Source organism: Ambystoma mexicanum, chromosome 2q (assembly GCF_040938575.1).
Source record: "Ambystoma mexicanum isolate Mex_15411 chromosome 2q, UKY_AmexF1_1, whole genome shotgun sequence".
NCBI lineage: Eukaryota > Metazoa > Chordata > Amphibia > Caudata > Ambystomatidae > Ambystoma > Ambystoma mexicanum.
In genome coordinates, this window is record NC_090924.1 from 1,202,767,278 (window position 1) to 1,202,791,297 (window position 24,020).

Below are 24,020 nucleotides of genomic sequence, written 5' to 3' on the forward strand. Positions count from 1 at the left end.
TTAGCTGTTTGGTCTGTTCTCGTATAGGTCCCGAGCTTAATGGACTACCATCGACTCCTAAGATAGGTGTAGAAAAGGGTTTAGGAGTTCTGCCTATCCCGTTCTTAGCTGCCCATTTATCATCAATGAAGTTTCCAGCGGCTCCGCAGTCGAGCAGAGCTGGTATGTCCATCAAGTTACGGTCAGGCAACAAGATGGTCAATGAAAGTACAACCATGGAGGGGTTATTAGCCAATGGTTCAAAAGTGGACTCTTCTTCTATCGGGGAACCCTGAAGTTGTACTCCTACCGTGGTTCCCCTTACGGTAGGGGCTTGGCGTTTCCCGACGGCAAAGGTCTGGATCTGCGAGGAGGGACAACAGGACAATCTCGTAACAAATGGGAAGAAGACCCACAATACATACACAGGTTCAAGGCCTTCCGTCGTTCTCTCTCTATGGCTGAAATAGGACCTCTAACAGATCCTATCTGCATGGGTTCCTCAGAAGGAGTGGTCTTATGTTGTAGGGCCAAGATATCAGGGTTGAGACGAGGACCTTTCCCTTTCTTCCTTTCGATAGAACGCTCTTGAAGGCGGTAGTCTATTTGCATAGTCAAAGATATCATCTCCGCCAGATTCGCGGGCCGTGGGATCTTGGACACCTCATCCTTCAAATCCTCCGCAAGTCCTCGTCGAAAGAGAGTGAGTAGTCCGTCATCAGGCCAACCGGTTTCTGAAGATAACTGTTTAAATCGAGTAATATAGGACATAAGGTCCTTCTGACCTTGCCTGAGATCAAGAAGCCTTTCCTGCGTGGCTACCGAAATCTCTTGTCGACCAAACATGGACCTGAGACTGTTGGAGAACGCTGGATAGGAATCCAATACAGCGTTTCCGGAAGTGACTAACGGAGTAGCCCAAGCAAGGGCAGGACCCGTTAGGTGTGAAATGAGAAATCCTACCTTGTCCTTATCCGTGGGAAAGAATCGAGATTTGAACGTAAACTGAATGATGCAACTATCAAGAAATTCTTTCAACTTATGTGGGTCACCATCATACTTGCCCAAGGAGAGAGTAACGGGAGGGGTTTCAGAAAAGGCCCGAGTCCACTGTTGTTTTAATTGTGCATTGTCCTGTTTAAGACTCTGCATTTCAATAGACATAGACTGCATAGCAGCCATTAGCTGCTGCATTTGTTGTTCCATCCCTGCACCGCCGCTCCGACCAAGCTAGAGAGTTTCTTTATAGGGCGTCGCTTACTGTAACACTCTAATCTGATAGTCCAGAATGAGATATAAAACTCCACTAACCTGGTCGGAAAGCCGGAACCGGGACAGCAGCGGCGGAATTGAAAAGCCTCCCTGAGAGTCCTGAGACCCCCACTCTGCTGGAAGGGAAGAAAGAAACTTCAACAGGAAGAGGCAGGACCCCCAGGGAAACCCTCAAGGGGGAAAAAACCCTAGGTGTGTTGTCGGAGATCCTTGCAGACAGGTGGTTTATCCAAGGCGCAGACCTCCCGATTTGATGGCTGTATCACAGGTTCTAACGGGAGAAAACAACAGGTGAATATAGGAGGACAGCGGAATGATAGAATCGATTGGGAGAAGAGAGGGGTTTCTTACGGATGGATTTGGAGGAATCTAGTTGTTGCTGAGAGGTGGAGGGTTCTCGGAGTGAAAGGTAGAGATGGTTGGAAGGAAGCGCTGGAAGGGCACACTATAAGGTAAGAGAGAAAAAGGAATGGTAGATACCATGCAAGATTGAATACACTAGAATAGGGAGAGCCTAGAGTTCGAACTTACGGAGCGTCCTGAAATACAGAAGCGACGCGCGAAGGCGAAAGCCTTCGGTTCTGATATAGCGTCACATGACATGTCGTAATAGTCAGCTGGTTGCGTGGAAGAATCATGTGACCTGTCCTTGACGTGCACTGATGACGTGGAACCACAGTACCGCTAGAACTGGTGGTATTGACAGAAATAGATCGCGCATCTGCACAACAAAGCGCGGAACTGCACATTTTCCACCTATGTAAGTGTACAAAGCAGCGATGACGAAAAGGTGTAACAGCTACCTTGCAAGAGGAAGCACGTGTATCACGGGAGGTTCTGCATGCAGACCTACGTGTCATCGCCACACAGAACCAGGCTCACCCGTCCGGTAGACTTGCTGCCGACGAGGGGCAAGCTGCGGCTAGGCGTGGCCAGGCTATTGTGCCACGTCCTCCTTTCCAGGATGAGCCAGACTCGGACGACCATCTATCTCCCACAAAGGTCGGGCTGTGCAGGCATTGAGCCCATGGAGTTGTTTTTTTTTTTTGGCTCAGCATCATCGCATGTGGGTGTTGAGCAGCACCCTGTACCTCCCCCCTCCTGGATCCCCCCCCGGGTCGTATGTGGCCATTTTTGATTTTTCTTTTAGCTTAGTTAGTTAAGTTTCTGTTTGATAGTTAGTTTAATTAGGTAAAGTAGGTTTTTCATAGTTAGTGTAATTAGTTAATATAGTTTTACATTGCTTGTCTATTGTGCTTTCATGTGACAGTGTGGTGCTTTGTGGCTTTTGAAAGCATCCATTGTCTGTTCCAGCTGGGCCCTTCAGGCTTGTCTTGTGTATGTGTTTGCTGCTTGGGGTTCTTGACTCACATATGCCACTCCTGCTTCCCTTATCCATGGGCTCGGGAGGATGGTTCGGTTTAACAGCCTATTACACAAGGGCTTTGGACTGTTATATCTGTGGCATGTCTGCTGCTGTGGAACTTGTGTCAACACCCCTAGTGGGGATGATTGGGGTGTTATTGACCACTGTTCTACTTTTGCTAGATGGGGTGTTTCATGATTCATGTGTACATTCATTGTTATGCATTTTGTAGTATGTTTCTTATCTTTACTGTACATGTGCTTGTTGCAATTCATGCCGTAGATAGTGTGTTCCACACTTTGGCTGTGAAAGACGGACTGTGGTGTGATTTCTGATGTACGTCTCTGACATGGTCCAGTGATGTGATGCCTGAAGAGACACACACAGATGAATCTAATGCATTAATCATGTGTTTCATGCCCTATCTGCAGGGGGATGAGCCTCCAGACCACCTTTGCCAGCAGACATGAGCCATTGGACGTCTGGAATCTGGACACGTTTGGTGGTGCCCACATGCACATGTGTGCACAAGCAGAGGCACAGGGATTGCAATCATACATCCGAAAACTGCTGACGTGTTTCAAGGGACTCCAGGCAAGGTGAGCAGCACAGGGGGGCCACAACACAGCAAACATTCCACCAGGCCAGTTGCACATGCATGCTTAGTAGCAGCACTGAGGGTGAGCTTGGACGAATATTGGTGTTGAAAAGCTAATACAGCTCAGATGTGTTGGTGGACTCATGGCTAGTTGATTGCAAGGTTGTCTGGGGCACCTGCAGGTGCAGTGGCACATTCCCTCCGGTCCACCATGGTCCATTGAGGCACTTGTATCACCCAAGTAGCGTTCCGAGACATGGAAAGAAGCAGCTGACAGGGACAGACGGCAAGGGACAGACTCGGGTGCAGTGCATTTCATTTCCATGTAGAATTGAAAACATGCACTGCCTACTTTATTTGGGTCATGGTGGAACACGACTTGTTTGGAAGTCATACCTTGCTAAATGTGTCTGTCTGCTTACCCAGGGAACATTTCATGTTGTGTGATTCGTGACACATTGGTGTTCCATTCGCCACGCACCCACCAGCGCCTGACTTACTGCATTGACTGTGTATGAACCATCACAGGGGTAATGTTACGTATGGGTACTAAGCATCCACACCAGAGTAGTTTGTTACTTTGGGGCATATTTGGTGGTGTTTTGGTGGTGGGGAGGAAAGTGATCTCTTGTGGTCCCCTCACTCTCCTCGAGTATCTTTTCCATTGCTTTTGTGGGCTGTGATGAGGAGCGTGCCTGCTACTTTCCGTGCTTTTCTAAATAATTCCCTTTCCAGTACGGAGCGTGGCGAGGGAAGCAAGTGGGGAGGAAAGTGATCTCTTGTGGTCTGTTGGAGTCGGGGGAGAAGGACGGTGACCTCTCACCAAACCGGAAGACGCGTGGAATCGTGAAACTGTGAAAAACTGCAAACCGCAACCAGAACCCTCTGATATACAAGTTGGCTTCTTCAACAGACCTCATATATATCTGGTGATATAATCTCCTCTGGGAGGCAGCCGCCCACTCGATTGTCACCATACAGGATTTAGCCACTTTCCAACGAGCAACAATGGGCTCACCTTTCTCGTTGAGCGCAGCATAGGATCACGCTCAAGGGTCTTGCTATTACTGCCCTGATGAAGGCGGAGCTGGTACCGCCGAAACGCAATATTGTCTAGAGTGGATTGAAGGTCCCTCAGAATAACATCTGATCTACATCGGACCTCCTGTCTATAACAATACATGTTTTGTTGGTCCTTCAGTTAGCCAGGATCTACAGAAACTTTTGTTCAGTATCTCAGTTGGTTTTCGGAGATCACTGTTTATTGAATTAGCCTGATTCATTTTTTGTCATATCAGCATAGTTCTTATTTCCTTTTCTTTTCGCTCATGCGTTTTTTCCATTTTTTCTTCTTTCCTTTTTAACTAATATTCAGGATTTCTGTTTAGCAATTTTGCATTCTGATTTATGTCAAGAAGGAATGTTTTTTTATATGTATGTAACCTCATAAATGTTTTATTGATTGTATTTGCACGGATGTTTGCACATAAAGTCTTGTCTTTAACTTACAATAATTTGCATGACTATTTTTGATGTGTTGTATTATGTTGGATACCAATTATAAGTAGATGCTATTACCCCAAATGGGGTACTTAGGTTTGGACCAGGGGAAGGACCTTAATGCATTCACACCTTCCTATAGGCCAACCTACATACGTACTAGTACCCTGTGTTTATATTAGTTCCCTTTTCCCTCTTACTGGTACGTTAGCCCACGGGCACAACCACAGCCACAACAGTGTGGCCTTTTTCGTTGATGAATGTGTTCTGTGTGTTATGGGCACGCACAGGTTTTTAACTGTGGCTCTCTTTGCAGCATTGAGGTACTCCTGTTACCGGACCTGAGAGTGTGCAGGCAAGAGGCCAGCACTCACCCCAGAGATAGGTTTCTCTTTGACTTCCATTTCAGTGAATTGCTGCTATGTTTATGATGAACAACTTTGGTATGATTGTGTATGTGTTAATGTGAGTACTACATTCTTGGCCATTCCCTACTTTCCTGTGTCAATCCTACTCCCCTCTCCTGCCCCTCATTCCGGTTATCCAGTATGCCAACGCCTGTCCCGACTCCATATACCTGACCCTCCTTCCCACCAGGGTCTCAGAGGCCTGTGTGAGTTTGACCTTGCAGCCACCCAGACCATGGTGGGGGTGGTTGGTTCGTGCCACTCCTGCACCTGTACACGGGAGCAGTGACAGTACACATCCGTTTGTGGTGCTTGATTCTATGTTATGTACCACACATGGTACACATCCTGTTGTGACATTGTTTTACTGTGCTACCTTGGTTGTTACGCCATTGTGGTAGTACTTGGCCTTTGTGAGGTACTGCTACTTCAAGTCATCTACTGGAGGCTGTTCTGGTTAGTTTTTCTGCCTGCAGGCTTTTTGCTTGGCTTCTGTGTTGGCCTGCTTTGAGTTCTCTTGGATGTAGTGTTTTTGCAAATCAAGGTGTACTCTGAGGGTGCAGGCAACTTTTTACACACAAGGTGGGAGATGGTGACAAAGGGGAAGGGTGATCCTGTGGCCAGGTGAAATTCAAGGATGTAGGCTCCATAACCCCGGTGCAGTTGTTCAGTGGGTCATGGTGATTTGTGAGGGAGGGGTGGTGCCCTGCAGTGTGATGGGCACCCTGACATTGTAATTGTGGTATCCTATGTACATGATGTGTTCTGCTGATCAATGCCTGTTCATGTGTTGTGTTTACCTTTCAGGTGTGAGGGGATAGTTGTGGTTTGACATGCTGGGGTGTACACATGGTGAATGTTCACATGTGATGTGTAGAGGACACTGATGGTCACTTGATTGCACATGGATATGTTGAGTGCATGTCCCTAGTGACCCACACGCTCGCACTATAATGCACTACATGTACAACCACCCTTCCATGTCCATGTGTACACTCTGTTTTCCTTCTGAAGACCACTGTGTCCCTGCAGCACATGTCCTATGACCAATTGTGGATCATGTACATGCCTAATTTGCTTTTTGATGTGGTTTGTTGCTTAGATGTGATGCTCAGGGTGTGCCTCACACGCAATGGCTGTTAACTGTGTTGTGCACTGAGCAGTGTGTTGCAGGAGGTGGACACGGCACACAGAAGCTGCAGTGTTGATTTTTCAATGCACAATGTGCATGTAGACAGGCATTCATTGTTATGTTACAACTTTGACTTTTGGAATGCATTTGGATATGAGTTCTTTTGGGTGGGAGGTTGTTGGTCAGTCATTTCATCTGATTCCATGTCAGGCATCATTGTCTGATGCCAATTTACATTTTTCACATGGCAATGTGTACCTTATTGGTACTGAGTTGGTGTATGGCTATTGCTTGCCATGTCATGTTGTGCTTTGGGAGGGATTGAGTGACATACCAGTGATAGTCATGGCCTGTTTTGCAGGTGTGTGTGATTCACACCTTGCATGTGTGCCTTTTGGTCACACAGGATTGCTTGTGTTTAAGTAGCTAGGGATGCACACAATGTGGCACTTCCATGGCAACAATCTCAGGGTGGTAAGATTGTGAGAGTTGACTCTCTCTTTGTCATCATCGATTGTCACCTGGTATGTGCCAGGCCTGTGTGCACTCCGCAGGGGTGGGAGTTTAGGTGAAAAATGTGTCCACAAACTGGGTCCGGGCATCCTCGCCACGTGCCCTATCCCCACCCATGGGCAGCGCCTGTGCCTGTGGTTGGGGATGTGGGGGCACCACCATGTCCACCGGTACGCCCTGCCGTGTTGCAACATTGTGCAGGACACATGCTGCCACAATGATCCTGCACACTACTAGGGGTGCATAGAGTAGCTGCCCACCAGAGCAGTCAAGGGAGCGGAAGCATGACTTAAGCACTCCGAATGTGCGCTCCACTATGGTCTGGTTGCAATATGGGCCACGTTGCATCTTACCTGGGGTGGTGTGGTGGGGTTTCGGATTGGCGTCATCATGTGGTTGCTCAGAGGGTAGAAACTGTACCCTGGAGAGGTGATAATGGTTGTGATTATTGGGGTTTGTGTATTTGTGTGTGTGTGTGACATGCATGCATGTGCAAGGGCATTTGTACTCACCTAGGAGCCATGTGTTGCCATGCTGCCCAGCTTCCAGGGCCCGGCTCAGGGCAGACATTCTGTATATGAAACTGTCATAGGTGGAGCCAGGGTAGTTTGCATAGACAGAAGTGATGATTCCCTTTGCATCGCATACCACCTGTACATTGATGGAATGCCAGTGCTTGCGGTTTCGGTAGATGTGCTCAGTGGCCCTAGGTGGACGTAGGGCCACATGGGTGCAATCTATGGCACGAGCACTTTGGGGAAGTGTGCCACCCTGTAAAAGTCCAGGACAACGGCCTGCCTTTCTGCGGGTGTTCTGGGCATGTATATGTGCCTGCGGACTGAGGGGCACGCTGTCATGATTGCCAAGACCTGGTGTAGGAAGCGTGACTGCGTGGCCTGTGAGACCCCCCCCACTATGGCAGTAGTCCGCTGAAATGACCCAGCGGTAAAAAAATGCAGGACATTGAGCACCTTCTCCAAGGGGCTCAATGCTTGGGAGCAAATGGTGGGGGATGTAAGGTCATCTTCCCACTCCCTGACCAGGTCTAGGATGATACGGGGTGGAAACCTATACCTGCTGTAGACCTGGTCGTCAGGCATCCCAACAAGGCTTGTACGTGGTGAAAAAATGCGTGCCCTGGCTATTCTCCTCCACCTGCGGTGTCCCACGATCAGTGCTGTGACAAATGGGGCATTCATCGAGCTGTATATACGTGTTTGTTGTTTGCACGCACTTTTATACTGTGCGCGGAGATGCTTCCGCCTGCCTTCGTGTGGCGGACGCATTCACGCCTGTGTGCGTCTTTTGCCGTGCGCGGGTTTCCCGTATTCGTATCCATGAATACGGGTTGTTCGCGTGCGTGTGGGCTTTCCGTGTAGTTCCCTGCAGTACCTATCCAGTTACGCCTTCTTTTTCATGCGTTATTCCCCATTCTGCGTGTTGCGCCCACTGTTCCACCTACTTTTGTTGTGTGCGCTGCGCTATGTGCGCTTTTGCTGTGCGCGTAGCGCACACAGTTTGATGACGTGTGTGCCCCCGTTCGACATGCACTGATTTGGCGCACAACCAGTTGGAAACAAGCGCAGCGCCTTCCTTGAATCGCACGCGTGCGCGTGTGCTTGCTTTCTCACGCTTGCGCCACCTTGCGCCTGCTTGCGCTGGGATTTTCGGCGCACGTTTGTTCCATGAATCGGCCCCTCTGTCTTTAAATGATGCATACAGACTGATTGATGATTGGATATTAGAAAGTGGACTTGTACTCAACAGGGGAAAAACAGAACACATAGTAATGGGTAATAACACTAGAGTGAAACAAACGTGGTGCAGAATGCCAGTACTTCCTGGTAGCCGGCTGTCAAATTGCAACAGAAAAGAAGGTACAAATGCCAGGAGCATACCTCGACCAAAATCTAAGTATGGAAACACAGGTTAATTCACTGTTTCATCTGCAGCCTACTATATTAGACTGCTAGCACAAATTCACCCTTTTCTCACAACTGAGACCAGTGAAAAAATGGCAAGAGACATAGTAGACTGAGGATCGATGATTGTAGCAGTCTCTTAGTAGGAATTACCAATGTTGACTGTGCAAGACTAATTCAAAATATTAGGGTGAGACCAGTGATGGGACTGACAAAAGCAGACTGTGGCCCTCATTAGAACCTTGGCGGAGGACCATGGTGCTATTAGCACCATGGTCCATGCCGCTAAGGTTGCAATTCCGCCATGGTGGATGGCAGAATTACCGCCCCATTCCAAGGTGAGTGGGGCGGTAATTTCCCATTCACCAATGGCCCCTTCCCCATTCCCATTTTTGCCCCATAGGGCATAATGGGAATGGGGAAAGGCGATAATTACGGCACCGTAAATTACGGTGCCGTAATTATGGCCAAGGTCCCTTTGAGGCATGGCTTTTAACGGCTGCAAAAAGCAGCCGTTAAAAGCCATCCCGCAAAGGGAACCTTGTAATCAGGCGTTAAGGGTCTGCGCCGTTTACGGCGCCGTAAACCCCTTAACGCCTGAGTCGGATTGAGGGCCTGTATCTCGGCAGTAAGAAAAAAGATTTACTGGCTGACCATAAAAATCAGGATATAATTTTGCCTTTTGCTAAATCACCTTTAAATGGCTGAATGGTCACAATCCACAATATCCTGCAGATATCATATCATATCATATCATATCATATATAATGACCTCGAAACCTGCTCTGAAATCTCTCAGATCTAACAACACAAACTTGCTGTGGTGCCTAGATTCAAGCTCACCACAGTACGCAAAGGGGCCTTTTTTTTAGCAGCCCCTAGAGCATGGAATTCTATCCCACCTGATCTGAAAGAAATTAAAACCATCAACGAGTTCAAAAAGAAACGTAAGACCTACTTATTGAGATAGATTCTCCCTGGTCACAAACTCTCTGGTCAGTGTGGATGTCTTGAATATGATTGAATGTCTGGATCCTGCTCTCAACATCTGATAGCACCTGTATGCCTCTGGGCCTTTTTGGATGTGCTATATAAATAAAAACATGTACATGTACATGTATATTTAAACACGTATGCACTTATGCATAGTAGGGGCTCCCAAGTGCATCATTTGTGCTACAGCATATCCCCCTGGAAATGCACAGGCCATCTCTGTGTATAAGGTGACCTCCACATTTCTTAAAGTAGTGCAAATAAAATAAATGTATTCTGTTGCATTTTTCATTGCATGATCTTTTGTTATGTTGACCTTAAGTGTTTTGTTTAAAGTTTACAATGTTTTTTCAGCTGAAAACAAAGAGTTTATTTTGGTTTCTATATTAAAGAAACAGTGGTGCATGCCAATAGTCTTTTAGACACATTACTGTCTTTGAGAGCATTTATAGCAAGAAATGTTCTGACCAATTTCATTAACTTGATTCTTTCTTCACTTTAGACATGTCTTGGCAGGAAACAAGTATGTCTTCTTCAATCATTTTTTTACAGCAGCTTCTGATTAGCATGTTGTTCATAAGATTATCATGAATCTTTCAACCATATCACCGAAATAGAGTGAAAATGCAGGTGTGTCTGGGTCCTGGTGAATTTATTTTCCCAAGCTAACTAGTTACCTTTGACTTTTTTGGCAGAGAGAGAACAGACGCATCTTGGAAAGGAGAACAGGTACCTACATTGTATTGTCATCTGCTTGCTCTGACATCCTGGCAAGTGCTGCTATTAGTTGATGACATGCCACGTTGGCTTTCAGAGGTCTTTTAGGTAGTTGCAGAGAGACTGTAGATAAAACAATTTATTTCTCGAATATGTGCAATGTTGCTCGTTGTGGCAGTTTTCTTTTCACAGTATTCTTGTTCATCCATATGTCCATTCTGTAATTGATCGAGTTGGACTTTGGGAAAGTGAATCTACCAAGGACATCTACAAGTTACCCCATGGTGAGTGGTGGGGAAAAAGTTCAACATCATTGTCACCAAGCTTATCATACCACCATGGCACTTACCAAAATCAAATTTCACAGGAACAGTTAAAGATGGAATGTGTTTATGTTGAGAATCTCAGATAGATTTCATAAGCAGTAATCGTCCCACAAATAATTATGTGTTCAGTGGGCTGGGGGTATCAGGCCTTTAAGTTACTCTTGGAGAAGTGGCTAATGCAGTGAGGAGCCAGTCAAAAACCAAAGCTCCTGGCCCTGACGTTATGCCCATAGATTTATATAAACCTGAACCTGTAATGTGGGTCCCATATCTATATAAGCTTTTAATGTAATTCTCTGAACTGGCAAAATAATATATACTTTTGGAACTTGGTGAAAATTGTTCCAATTTTTAAAAAGATCCTTGCAATTACAGGCCAATTTCCCTATTGGACATCAGCAGTAACATTTTTGGGAAAGTCCTCCAAATTAATTTGGAAAGTTGGATTTTGGAGCAGGAGGCCCTGCATCATTTGCAAGTAGGTTTTGCTAAGTGTGTGAGTACATTTGACCAGGTTCTTAGATTTAATTCTTTGGAGGATAAATATGTGTCTATCAAAGGGGCGAATCTTCATCTCCTCTTTGTAGACCTAAGAGCTGCTTTTGATAGCATTCCATGATTAGCATAATGCTTATTGGTCAATAGAATCACTATCCCTTTGTTGAAAGCACTTATGGAGCTTTATGGGCTCATCTGCCAGAGTGAGATGGGGTTTGGGTGGCGAAGCTTCTAAGACATTTGGTGTTGAAAAAGGGGTAAAACACTTGCCCTTTTCTCTTTCATCTTTTCTTCGAAGCTCATCCATAGGGAGCTCCTTGAGTTCCCTATGGATGAATCCGATGTTCCTTCATTAGCTGGCAAATAAATTGGAATTCTGTTTTTTGCAAACAATGTTGTCATGTTATCATGTACACCAACTAGGCTTTCATTATAAAAAATAAAACTCATTTGTTAACCTCTGTAGGTCACAGGGGCTGGAGGTTAATGCAAAAAAAAAAAAAGTTATGAGGAGTGGTCCGAGGATGGGGTATCTATCAAGATTTGATATTATCATCGAATAGGACAATATCAAAGAAGTAGATAACTTCAACTATCTGGCTATAAGGCTTGCAGCCGACGGTTCATGGGCGAAACATATGTTAAAGGTCAATACTAGGAATACATACTCATTTGTATGTAGGAAGGACATGCAACAGCATTTTGCTGATTTCAAATAGAGGTAACTTTAACTCTATAGTACAGACATTGCAAATATACCGAGCACAGTTCCTGGCAGCATCACTATATGATACTGAGGTATATGGGGTCCATCTAAGTAAAATGCTCCATCTGTTACAGACATTTTTTGGGGAAAAGGTCATTAAGGTTCCCCAATAGCACTCCAAATGTCCTCCTACAAATGGAAATAGGCCAATTATTAATTGCAGACCAAATAGTAGACCAGCGTTATTCTCGATTGGTATCTTTATTGTATCTTGTCTAGTGAGTGCCATACGAAGTATGGAGATGTAATTTGAGATGTTTTGACATATCAGAGGGTGAGCTCCGCTGCGTGGTTCTTTGAAACTAGATTAACTGTTGCCCTCACCAGAGTCTATTAACAGAGGCACCAGACACATTTTTGTTGATGCCCTGGCTGAGTTGTGGGGTGAATATACCACAACATCATTATGTGTTCTATAAAGATAGTTTTTCTCTGGAAGCCTACCTGTTTGTGATTGAAGATCCGTTAAAATGCTTCCTATTTTCCTATTTGTGAAGATACAGCTAGGTCATTTACCACTAGCCGCAGTCAAGGTCAGATTGGATAAAAACAGTTTGCCTATTTGCCCTTTTTTTACTGCTGCTATGAATACCTTACAGAATTTCCTTTTTCTGTGTACTATATATACTGATATTAGGAAAAGGAATGTGAAATCTTGCTTAAATTACAGGGAGAATTGGGTGATGAATGTTGCAGAAAATGTATGTAAGAATACTAAATCAATAGACAGTATCTTCATCATTTCAAGAAAGCACATGGAGAAGAAGAGATTTTTATATGAATATTATCTCTTAAACGGTCAAAAGAAAGTAACTTCCTAATGGTATTTCAATGCTTGGTTCTGGGTGTTCAATTGAGCAATGTATTATTTTTTCACACTTTTATTGCTTCCTAATACACACAATCTTCAGATCCAACATATATACACTGATCATAAATCACCTAGCCATAGAAACTAGCCTGTTCAGTTGTTATTTAACACCACACTAGAACCCATGAGAATCAACCTCTACACCACTGGCTGCCTTATAAATATTATTGGTCAATATGATCACATAACACAAAACCCTGCATTTCACTGGCAGCCCCTAGAACCACCCAACACATTCAAAACATACTGTAACCTACACAAAGCTGTATAAATACATGATCTGTCCTACCTAAAAGGCAAGGTCACTGTCTCTGTGGTGTGACGAATTGCAGCATTCAGTCACTTAAGCCCATAGGGGAGCCTTTTGTTGTGAGTCCAGGCCGCTATGCAATAATCTCCCTAGGGGTGGCAACATGCAGGACCTCACAGGGAGAGTCGCCCCTCTGTCGGAAAAGGAGAGAACCAGTCGAGGTTGGTCATGTGACCCAGGAGAGGTAAACTGTTCAGTCTGGCAACCACTCAAGACTGCTCGAGCACTGGGACCACGGAGACACAGAGAAGAATTTAATTGTAGTCCAAGTGAGAACCTCAGCTGTCCTGACTAAGTGATGCCCGTCCATAGAAAGCAAGGTAACAGGTACGGCAGGAGTCCCGGGGGGAACACAGGGACAAAGAGTACCCTCAGCCTACTTGTCCTAGTGAGTGGCATAAAAAAAAGAAGAGTGAGAAACACTCTGAGACTCAGCTTACTCATCCCAGTGAGTGGACCAAAGCTAAGAAGAGGGAGAAACACTCTGGGAGTAAGCCTACTCATGCCAGTCAGTGGCCCAAAAATAAGAAGAGTGAGAAACACTCTGGGACTAAGCCTACTTATCCCAGTGAGTTGCCAGAAATTGAGAGGAATAGTAAGAAATGTTCAGAGATTCAATCTACTCATCCCTATGAATGTTTAGAAGTTAAGAAGATTGAGTACAAAACTTCTTTTACTCGCCTCAGTACTCAGTAATATACAAACTGGACAAGAGAATACAAATAACTATTGGCTTTTAAAAGTAGTAAAACAGAGGATGGGATCATGATGTCAAATGTCTAATTCATAAGGTGCCAACGAACTACAAAAAAAAATGCAGAGAACAGAAACCAGATAGAGAGGGATTCAGTATCCTTAGTAATCTCAGAGAATGTGAGACTTTCAGAGACCCTTAAGAAAGACATTGTACAAGAATGTCCAAAGCCAAAAATGGTGAGTCAGAGAAGTCTTCAAAAGGAATGGATAGGGGAGCAAAAGACTTGGAAAAGTCTCCTAGAGGAACTAAATGAGTTAATTGAAAAGATAGCCAACATGTATCTGAAAAGTGTCTACTAAGGCTGAGGAAGACTATTCAGGAGAAGGCAGTTTGAGGGGTAAGAAATGCACATTTTGTTAAATAATAAGGGTGAGTCTTGGCAGAGTATTGGTAGCTGACAAGCAGAAAGCAGCAGAAATCAGGTCTCCTGAGGCCCACAGCGTTTCCTTGCATCCCCACAGTCCAGCTAATTTTGCAGCATCTTTTCACTGGCTTACCTACCAAACACTCCACTCCCGACGTGGAGCATGGCGGAGTGTTGGCAGAGTGTTGATAGCTGACAAGCAGAAAGCAGTAGAAAGCAGGTCTACTGAGGCCTGAAGTGTTTGCATGCATCCAGCAGTTCAGCTAGTATTGCAGTATATCTTCACTGTCCTTTTTCTGGAGGTGGGGCTTACCTACTAAACACTCCACTCCCAACGCAGAGCATCGAGGAGTGTTGGCAGAGGGTTTGCGGAGGGTGACGCGGGTGCCATGGAGCAGCACAGTCTACCAGATTCCAGACTTCCCTTGAGGACACTGAGCCAAGTGAGAACGACGCACCAAGAGGGCTCTGAGATGATACAGGAGAAATCGGAGGAGCGGTAGATTCTTATTCAATGCAGGCAACACCAGCTTGACGACAGTGGAAGGTACTGTTTATCCCTCTGTTCGCCCTGATAACCTAGCCACGTGTTGCTCCCCCCTCCAGCCGGCTAATCTGGAAGTTGAACAAGCGGCCACAGAACCTCTCTCAATTCTAGAATTGGTAATCTGGGAAGACAGGAAGGAGGAGGGATACAGACTGGCTAGCCCCGCCCTTTGTTCAGCCTGACACCGGGCAACCCCAGTCAGCGACCTCTCAAGACCTCTTCATGCGTTCTAGTGGAGAGATCTTTACCAGACAGCCACCGAATTCTAACCCTCTGGAAGAGCCTTTTATCCTGGTGCCTCAAGAACAATGGGGGGGAACTCTAAGAACTGACTTGGACTCCAAATGGAGCCTGTGCCCTGTCCTTCACCCTCACCTCCCTCCACTATCGCATTGAAAGGACCCGAGCTAGTCACCCAGAGTAAGCTTGTGAATTTACAGACCCCGCTACTTACTAATGAATAGGGTCCACTTCAGTCAAATAGAGATGCCTGCAATCAAAACAAAGGTGCAAATCTCTATCGGAAGCCAAATCCATAAAATGGCACTTTAGATTAAAAGACCCTGTCCACCGAGTGTTAAGACTACCAAATGACGTGCCAATGGCTGTCATTAGGCATGAATTGGGCCTATACTCACTGTATTCTCGAGTCATCTGGAAATCTTTGACAACCTTCCGCAAATTGATGGCCCCATCCTGCCCCCCGCAGTACAGAATTATAAAAATCGAGGGCGAAGGACTGACTTTCTGGCTTCTGTCCCTTTGGAGATACAAATGTGTGGAAAGTCTGATGAATCTTAACATTTCTTTCAAATCCCGATGTAGTAATCCAAAGAGGATAAAGATTGTTCTTATGTTTGCCGATTGGACAGAAACGGAAGCAAAACGCTTGGCGTAAAAAACCTACACTCTTTCAGAAACATTGACATGGCTTCCTAATATTACCCCGGAATACCTGAAAAAATTGCCCGACCAGAATTACAGAGATCTGATCCTGAGATTTAGGCTGAACATTTTGAGAACAAAGGGCATCTTTTTCAAGTATGAGCTAACAAGGGACAACAAATGTCAGTTTTGTGGACTGCAAGAAGAGTCATTGCAACATCTGACCCTATTTTGTCAAGATCTAAGATCGGAAAGAACCAGACTCCTTTATGATAAACTGAAAAATGAATGCAGTCTCAATGCTGATCTCTGGTGGGAATCTCTGTATAGGGGTCCAGTATAAGGGCCACAAGGGCTTTGGGAGTCTTCCTGGACATGATATGTGGCAAGAAATCAGAGGGTATTAAACTGGAATAGTCCCACGTGGAAATGGACTAGAAAGAAGTTGTGCTAACTTTGTATGGAACATTGGATCAATTTGTAATGGAACTATGAAAGTTTGACGTCTGGTTTAATGAGGCGAGGGAGCAAAATGGAAAGTTTTTCAAATGTATGGACTCATCTCTTCGCTAATGATCAGGGAATGAAAGATAAAGTAAAAGTTTGTATTTTAACTAAATGCTTAATAAAAAATAAAACATAATAATAAGTGTGAGACAAACATGTATCTGTCCCTAATCTAACAAGGATTTCCCTACCTGTCTCAATAAGGCTAAAGGGAAATGATCTATTTTCCAAAGGTATCGGTCACTAACACTCATAGATACAACGAAATCATACAGGGTTTATATGGCTGTTTAAACTCCATAAAATAACTGTTATATTCAAACAGAAACGTTAAAAACATGACTCCTTGCACCGCAGTGTTGAATTACCTTCCCCAGAATCAATTCATGATATTTAAAACCCCGCTCCAAAGTCAAGAAAGTTCTTTCCAATAGCGGAGTTCCACTCTCATTACAACACAAAGTTATTTTCATTCATTCCATAAATCCTTCACTGAGCCATTTGATTGTCTTATTTCCAAATAGGATTTCTCACTCTTCAAGGCAATTGCTAAAGTTTCCTCCAACTTATGTTTGACAAACCAAAAAGGCGTTGCCTTCACATAACAAGAGCCTCATCACAAGTTGGGTGGAGTGGTCCAACTATGAGTTGGGCGGAAAGTTGGAGATTTACCAGATTGGACGTAAATCTGACCACTTTTCCTCCATTTCCATCATGCTATTAGCACTGCAGTAATTGCGCCAAAAAAGCCCTATTGAGTCCAATGGACCCGATATGAATGGGGACTTATTTACCCACTGCAACTCGGGATCCAGCCCTGATAACACCCGACCAAGGTGGCTAACCCTAATTGCGTAGGATGGTATCCCAGCAGATTTACTGCCAGGATACCACCCACTTGTGATGAGGTCCCAAGTCAGTATTCAATGTAATTATTCTCTTCTTGGAAGACCATTTACTTTTCCTCAAATCACGTCTTCTTCTTAAGCAACACATTTTTATCAGGGTGGTTTTACAACAGTTCATTATAACACATTACTGGACTTTCTTTTGACCACAACCTTCTACCACACTTCAGTACTTGTCTTTTTCTGGGTCCACTCGCCTGTCAGGACTAACCACTGTTTGTAACTGCTACAAACTTCTATTAGTAAATAAAAAACTGCTTTTTGGATAAGCCTTTAGACTTTCAACAACAAGTGGTTTATAACTTCTTCCACGAGGATACAGTTCAGATTGACAATGGGCCTCATTAAGAGGTTGCTGGTCCAGTAACAATGGTACCGGTATGTTTGCTGGTACTGTTGTTACCGGACCAGCAAACTCTAAGTTGTGCTTGTGGGTGGCTTTCATTCCACCAGGTCACTGGCAACCTTATGAACGGTGCCAGTGATACAGGCATCCCCATTCCCATTGAGCCATATGGGGCTGAAATGGGAATGGGGATATACCGGCACCTCCGAAAGGGCAATTACCGGGTCCGGCAGGCTGGAATCCCCCAGTAATTGCCCATTTGTGGGTGCCGGATATTCATGCAGGTTTGAAGGTAGCCTTGCCGGTAAAACCGGCAAGGCTACCTCCAACCTCGTAATGAGGCCTAATGTCTCTCACTCTGATTCGTTTGCCACAGACAATTCAAGTTACATGTATCTCCCCCTTGATGATTTATATAAGGAGGGCTTTTATCCTGGAAGCTTTGATATCCTTTTGCACCACCAATTATCTGTTGGTAAGGTTATCTACAATGTCTCCTTTCCAGGTATCCCTCATTAGTTACAATATTCGTCAACTCAGTGGGCCTCATTACGACCCTGGTGGTATGGGGTAAACAGCGCCGTAAAAAGGTGCCAGCACTGTTTACACCATACCGCCTCATTACGAGGTCCCCTTGCGGAACCAAGGAAGCAACGCCTGGTCAAACCAGCTGTGCTTACCGGGTCCCGCGAGGGGAAGAGAGAGCAAACAAACGGCCAACTCGTAATGGCCCGTTGTTTGCTCCCTCTCCCATTCCCATTCAGCCCTATGGGGCTGAAATGGGAATGGGGAAGGACCGGGTCCGGGTCCTTGGAGGGAGGAATTACCGGGCCTTCCGAACTCGGAATGGCCCAGTAATTCCTCATTCTGAGGACCTGGACGCGATTTTGGCGGCAGCCATGCCGCCAATAGCGGCATGGCTACCGCCGAGGTCGTAATGAGGCCCAGTCTCTCTTAACATGAGAGTTGCACTCGAAATGCTTTAATTCAGCAGTTCAGGATTCAAAATCTTTATCACTTTGAACCAGCAGTCTATTCTTGAGCGCCCGGGGGTTACCTAGCGAAGGCCAACTCACTGTTCTTTCCTTACTTCTCCATTGGACAACTTCTTCAGTTTCATCATTCATTGGGATTGTGCTGGCGCCTGACAGTGCTGGTAACATTTCCGCTGCTCGCACCACTTGAAAAGGGAGCTTTCTCTGCTCTGCACATACTCCAGTGAATTCCACCCACCAGAGCAAGATGCAGGATAGGGAGAGCTTCTCTCTCCTTTGGGACAGCCAGTCTCAGCAATGCTTCCTGTTGCGTGTCACCATCTGACACTCTCCTGATACAGCGTCCTGCTTGTAATACAGCAGGGGTGCTCTGTCTCCTACTTCTTCCTCCTGCTTCTGCTGCTCACGCTGCTTCTCCCTAATGACAGGCACCTGAAGAACCACTTTTGAATGTGTAAAGGTCCCACTCAAGTGTGGGTCATTGTAACCACTAGACTGCACACTACAGTTGTGCAACTCAGAGCCCCTCTTCCTCATCTCAGTACTGAGAGCATTATGTTCTTCCTCATGTTAACCTCAAAATCTCCAACTTGTCAATAACCATTAAAACTGTATAATCATTAGTAAAATTATTCAGAGTGTTCTCTGCTTCTTCCTGACCTGAGCCTCATCTCATGTGATCCTCCCACATAATACTGTCCCCAGGGTCGGGATCAGGCAGCGGTTACCTTTTCCTGGCCACATGAGAAGGGGTCCAGGCCAGGGTTTCTGTTATTTTTGTCTTAGTGGTAGGAACAGTGAAGCTTAGTTTTGGATTTCACAACAGACAACAAGCACCTAAGATAGCTTGATTAGGCAGGGAATTCCATAGATTAGGGATAGTGAGGACTGTTCCACTTATCTATATATATATAAAAAAGTGAATATTAGTGTGTGGGTTTGTGGCATATGTATCCTATACAATTCCACACTGGTTCACCAATCTGGACCACGTTTTGCACTGTCACTTGTTATGACCCTCTGGACATTGCTGGTTACATGACATCTGGATACCCCACCCCTTTCCCTGGATTTCAGCAAAAGTGAATATTTGGGTGTGGGTTTGTGGGTTTGTGGTTTAGCGTTTGTTCCCAATACAATTCCACACTGTTTCACCAATCTGCATCAAATATTGCACAGCAACTTGTTTAGACCATTCAGACAGTACTGGGTAGATTACATTTGGACACCCCACCCTTTTCCCCGGATTTCAGCAAAAGTCTCTGGGTTTCTTGCTTTGCATATGTTTTTTAAGCATGAGCCATTTTGATTTGATGGACTCCAATATGACAGTTTTATTTATCGTATGAAGGTCGAGACTACTCCCATCCTAGTTAATGGGCAAAGTAGGACTTTTTCCAAACCCGAAACTTATAAAGGTTTTACACATTGTATATTTTGTGTCAGTGTCATACTTGTGATACCTTGCCTCCCCTTCAGTGCCCTCAAACTTCAGTTACGCCCACATCGGCCAAATCACTATACCCCCATCATGTCATCTTGGCTGGGGACTCATCGGTCAAATCTTTCTGAGTGCATTACTGATGGTCCATAACACGTTATTTGTTAATTTGCAAGCTGTTTTCAAAAACGACTCTTTTGGAAATTGTACAGATTGCACACAAAAAATGATCAGCCAACGTTTACTTCCATATAAATCATACAACCAGATAAGAAAATGGTGGATTGTTTATAAAAACAAAACATTACAATAATGATCCATATATAAATCAAAAGAAAATACTTACTTGTTTTAGAATGTCTTGTTTCTGGATATCATGAAAGAAAAGAAAGAAAACTCATTAATATGGAGTTATTTTTCATTTCATGTCAGCAGGGGTATTTTAAACAAAAAGTTGAAGGTAAAAAGGACTGATACAGAAGACAGGTATGAAACATAATAATGTTATCAGTGTAGTTGTCTACTATATATGGATAGCTAGAATGTAACCACATCTTTAAGTTTCACATGACTGCAATCGCTCAGAATATTTAAGTGGCAGTTACCTGAGGGAGGGAAGCCAGTGATCAGGTGAAGTTGTTGGCGTTTGAGTGAGAGTAAAGAGATGTGAAGATAAAACCACTATGGGTGCTCCTTTATGTGGAATACATTTTCCACCTCCACTTTGAAACTGAACTAGCAACTCTATGTTATGGAGTTGCACACACATTAAAAACAGACCCTAACTTTTTAAACATATCTGCTACCCAACTGACTCAAAACATAAAAGACAACAATGAATTTTTGCAGTCAAGTATCACAAATCTGTTTGCAAACATGCATGGTCCAAAATAATACTGGTTCTGATGTCACGCTGATGTACGGTATACTAAGGAACCTAGGCCCACCCACATGGTTTGTTACTTTAAGTTGTGCAAAGTACGCATCGGATGACTTGCTCAACTTCTTACACACTGCAAACCAAAATAATGACGGGATAGACATAAAAACAGCAGGAGAGTTCTGTTTTCTTGACCCTGTAAATGTATCAAGGTGCTTTCACCATCGCTTCATAGCCATGCTGCATTTTATCTGCAATAAAACTACCCCTCCTCTCTGAGAAGTGCAACACTTATTTTGTAGAAAAGAATATCAATCCAGAGGAGCACCACACATCCACATGCTTTTTTGGACAAAAGAAGCTCCACAATGTAGCCATGATTGTGACGCCACTGCTTGACAGTTCATGGAAAAATGCATTACCTGTAACATCCCTTCGGCAGTCACAGATAGTGGCCTACATACACAAGTGTTACGCTGCCAAAAACATAAATGTGGCAAATGTAGATATAAAAACAAAGGGAAATACTATAGCAAATTTCGATTTTGGTTTCCCTAGACCAGTGTGCAAAAAGGACAAGTGGATTGGTCTCCATAATTACTATGGCAACAGCATTTAAACGGAGGCTCTGGGAGCGCAGCGACCAAGTGCAGCCCGAAGACAGGCCAAAGTCCGGCCTGCCTGCGCTCATCCACACAGAGTCTGTGCTTTGGGCTGAGCAGGTTAGCAGTAAGTTTGATGTATATAGCAAAATACTCACCACACCAGACCGCCTTTCCAATTGGTTGGCAGGAAATGCAAGTGAAGAAGCTGCCTGTGCATGGTCCTTCTAATCATTTGTATGCCTGCTTAATAAATGCTCTTTCACTTGGAACTCATAGATCTGAGATGCATTCTTTTTTGGAATCCCACTGTCCTGACTTGATGTTTGTCACGTAAATGTGGGTGACCGAGTCATCTGGTCCGGTTCTGATTCAAATGTTGCCACCTGGCTATGCTATTCTTCATGTGGATCGTGGGGCTAAATCACCAGCAGGGGGCCGCATTAATTTACAGTATGCACTATGAGTGCTTGCTGATCCCAAATATTTTTGAGACAGAAATTAAACATTTGATGATCAGAATTGTTGTTAACGCGCCATGGGTATGATATGATACTATAGTTTATTCATATAGCACCTATAAACAATGTGTTTCAAAGCGCTTCAAGGCAAGGGAGGGAACAAGGGAAAATACAATGACATTCTTACAGGCCATGAAGAGTAAGGATGTGAAATTAACTATCATACTCGGCCTAACGACATTTCAGATAGTGCCAGATCTAAGACATAGATAAGGAAGGAGGGGGAGAGTGGGAAGGAAATGGAAACAGACAGCAACTACTGTACTAGGCCTGATGATATTTCTGGTAGAGCCGAAGAAAACAAAAGGTGAGGGAGAGGGGTGCAGAAAGGGAGGGGAGGAACAAAACAAGGAACTATCGTACTAGGCACAATGACATTTCAGATAGCGCTGGAGGGGGAGGACAATCATGGGGAGGGGGGTGGAGACAGACGAGGTTGCTATCATACTAGGTCCAGGGACAATTCTGATAGAGTAAGTGCATAGAAGAAAGTAAGGGGAGGAGGAGATAGGAAAAGGGAGAAAGGGAGAGGAGGAGAGAACAGAGAGTATGCAGTCGAAAAGAATGGAGAAGCAAGAGATGAGAGCAAATACAATGGCAGAAGTCAGTAGTAACACAGAATGTTGCAAGCCTGGATATGTTATTTTATGCTGGGCTACAACCCTCCGTCTAGTAATCTTACATTTTTTGGCTGATGCCTTAAACTTAGCACTGCATTTAAAAAAATTACTATTTTGGGTGATTTAAATTTTTGGGCGAAAGAGGAATCAGCCCAAGATAATAAGGGCCTCTCAAATAATATGAGACTGGCACAACTAGAAAAAACAAGTTAAGGGCCCCACCCATTTAAAGGCCACACTTTGAACTTAAAATTTGCTGCGCTCATGCAATTCCTCTTAAGATTCAGAGAGTGCTTAGAACTGAGCCCAAATATTCCCACGCTAACGCGAAACTGGGTGAGAATTGACCCTGCATCAATCTTTTGTAAAGTGGCTCAGTACTATACCAAGACCTATTCTGAGTTGGCCCCTTCCATCAGACATATTTAGACATGGAGGCAGTGGCAGATGAGCTAGCGCCTTTCCAAATGATGACAAAAACAGCTTTTCAGGGCGCACCTTGGTATACACCTATGCTACGCGCACTACGTCTTGAGACTCGACAGACTGAATGTAAATGGAGAAAGCATTATGATACCCAAATGCGTGAAGTCTTTAAATAACAGCAATTAGCATATCATAAAGCTCTGAAAGAAGCCAAATCATTGTACTTCCTGAAGAAACTCTTTGAGATTATAAAAAACTTAACCAAACCTAAAGCTAATACTGACAGGGTCAGTTCACAAATTATGTGCGCTGACCTCTCCAGTTTCTTTATTAACAGAAATCAGAGAGGTTGGCGCACATAATTTGCTAGCGGACCCTGTAGTATATGCTTTAGGTTTGGTTAAGGTTTTTATTGTCTCAAAGAGAGAGGAGAAGGAGATTATGAACAATCTGGTGATGGATCAAAAATAAATAAGAACCTTGATAGCGAGATCTTAATATCCCTCACTGCAAAGTATTTGGCTGCTCGTTTTTCCGTATTCAGACAGATAACCAAAGAGGAAGTAAGCAAGATAGTAGCACATCTTAAATCAGCTCTTCCTATTGATGCTATTGCTTTGCACCTATTAAAACTGGCAATCAGGACTCCTTTGCGATCTTGGCTGAGGCGGTTGGTTTTTGGTCAAATTCCTAAGAAACTAAAAGAGGTGCTGGTAATACCTCTATTAAAAAAAACATATCTGGATACCTCGATTCAGGCGAACTATCACCCTATATCACTGCTCCCCTTCCTTTGGAAGGTTTTGGAAGCAGTAGTCACTCCTCAATTGAGGGACTTCTTGGACCTCCCCATTTTCTGTCCCTCTCAACACTCCTCTCTCCTGGAATGATCACTTTCTGCTCTCCTCCCACATTACCCTGCTTACCCCTCAGGCCAAGCCACTTCCATCACTGCCATCCACCGTCTCAGCATATCCTGTCCCTTCCAAGGCCCTCTGCAGGGCACTGGCTTCTCACTTCATCTCTAAAACTAAGGACATCCTGTCCTCTC

At 44.5% G+C, this 24,020-nt stretch overlaps 1 protein-coding gene across 1 annotated transcript in view; it reads right to left on the bottom strand.

Moving 5' to 3' along the window:
* DGKB (diacylglycerol kinase beta) overlaps positions 1–24,020 on the bottom strand; it is a 3,560,883-nt gene that overhangs the window by 3,046,720 nt on the left and 490,143 nt on the right. Inside the window, exon 4 of the mRNA XM_069648599.1 lies at positions 20,267–20,287. Coding sequence (XP_069504700.1) covers positions 20,267–20,287 — 21 coding nt within the window. The remainder of the gene's footprint in view (positions 1–20,266; positions 20,288–24,020) is intronic.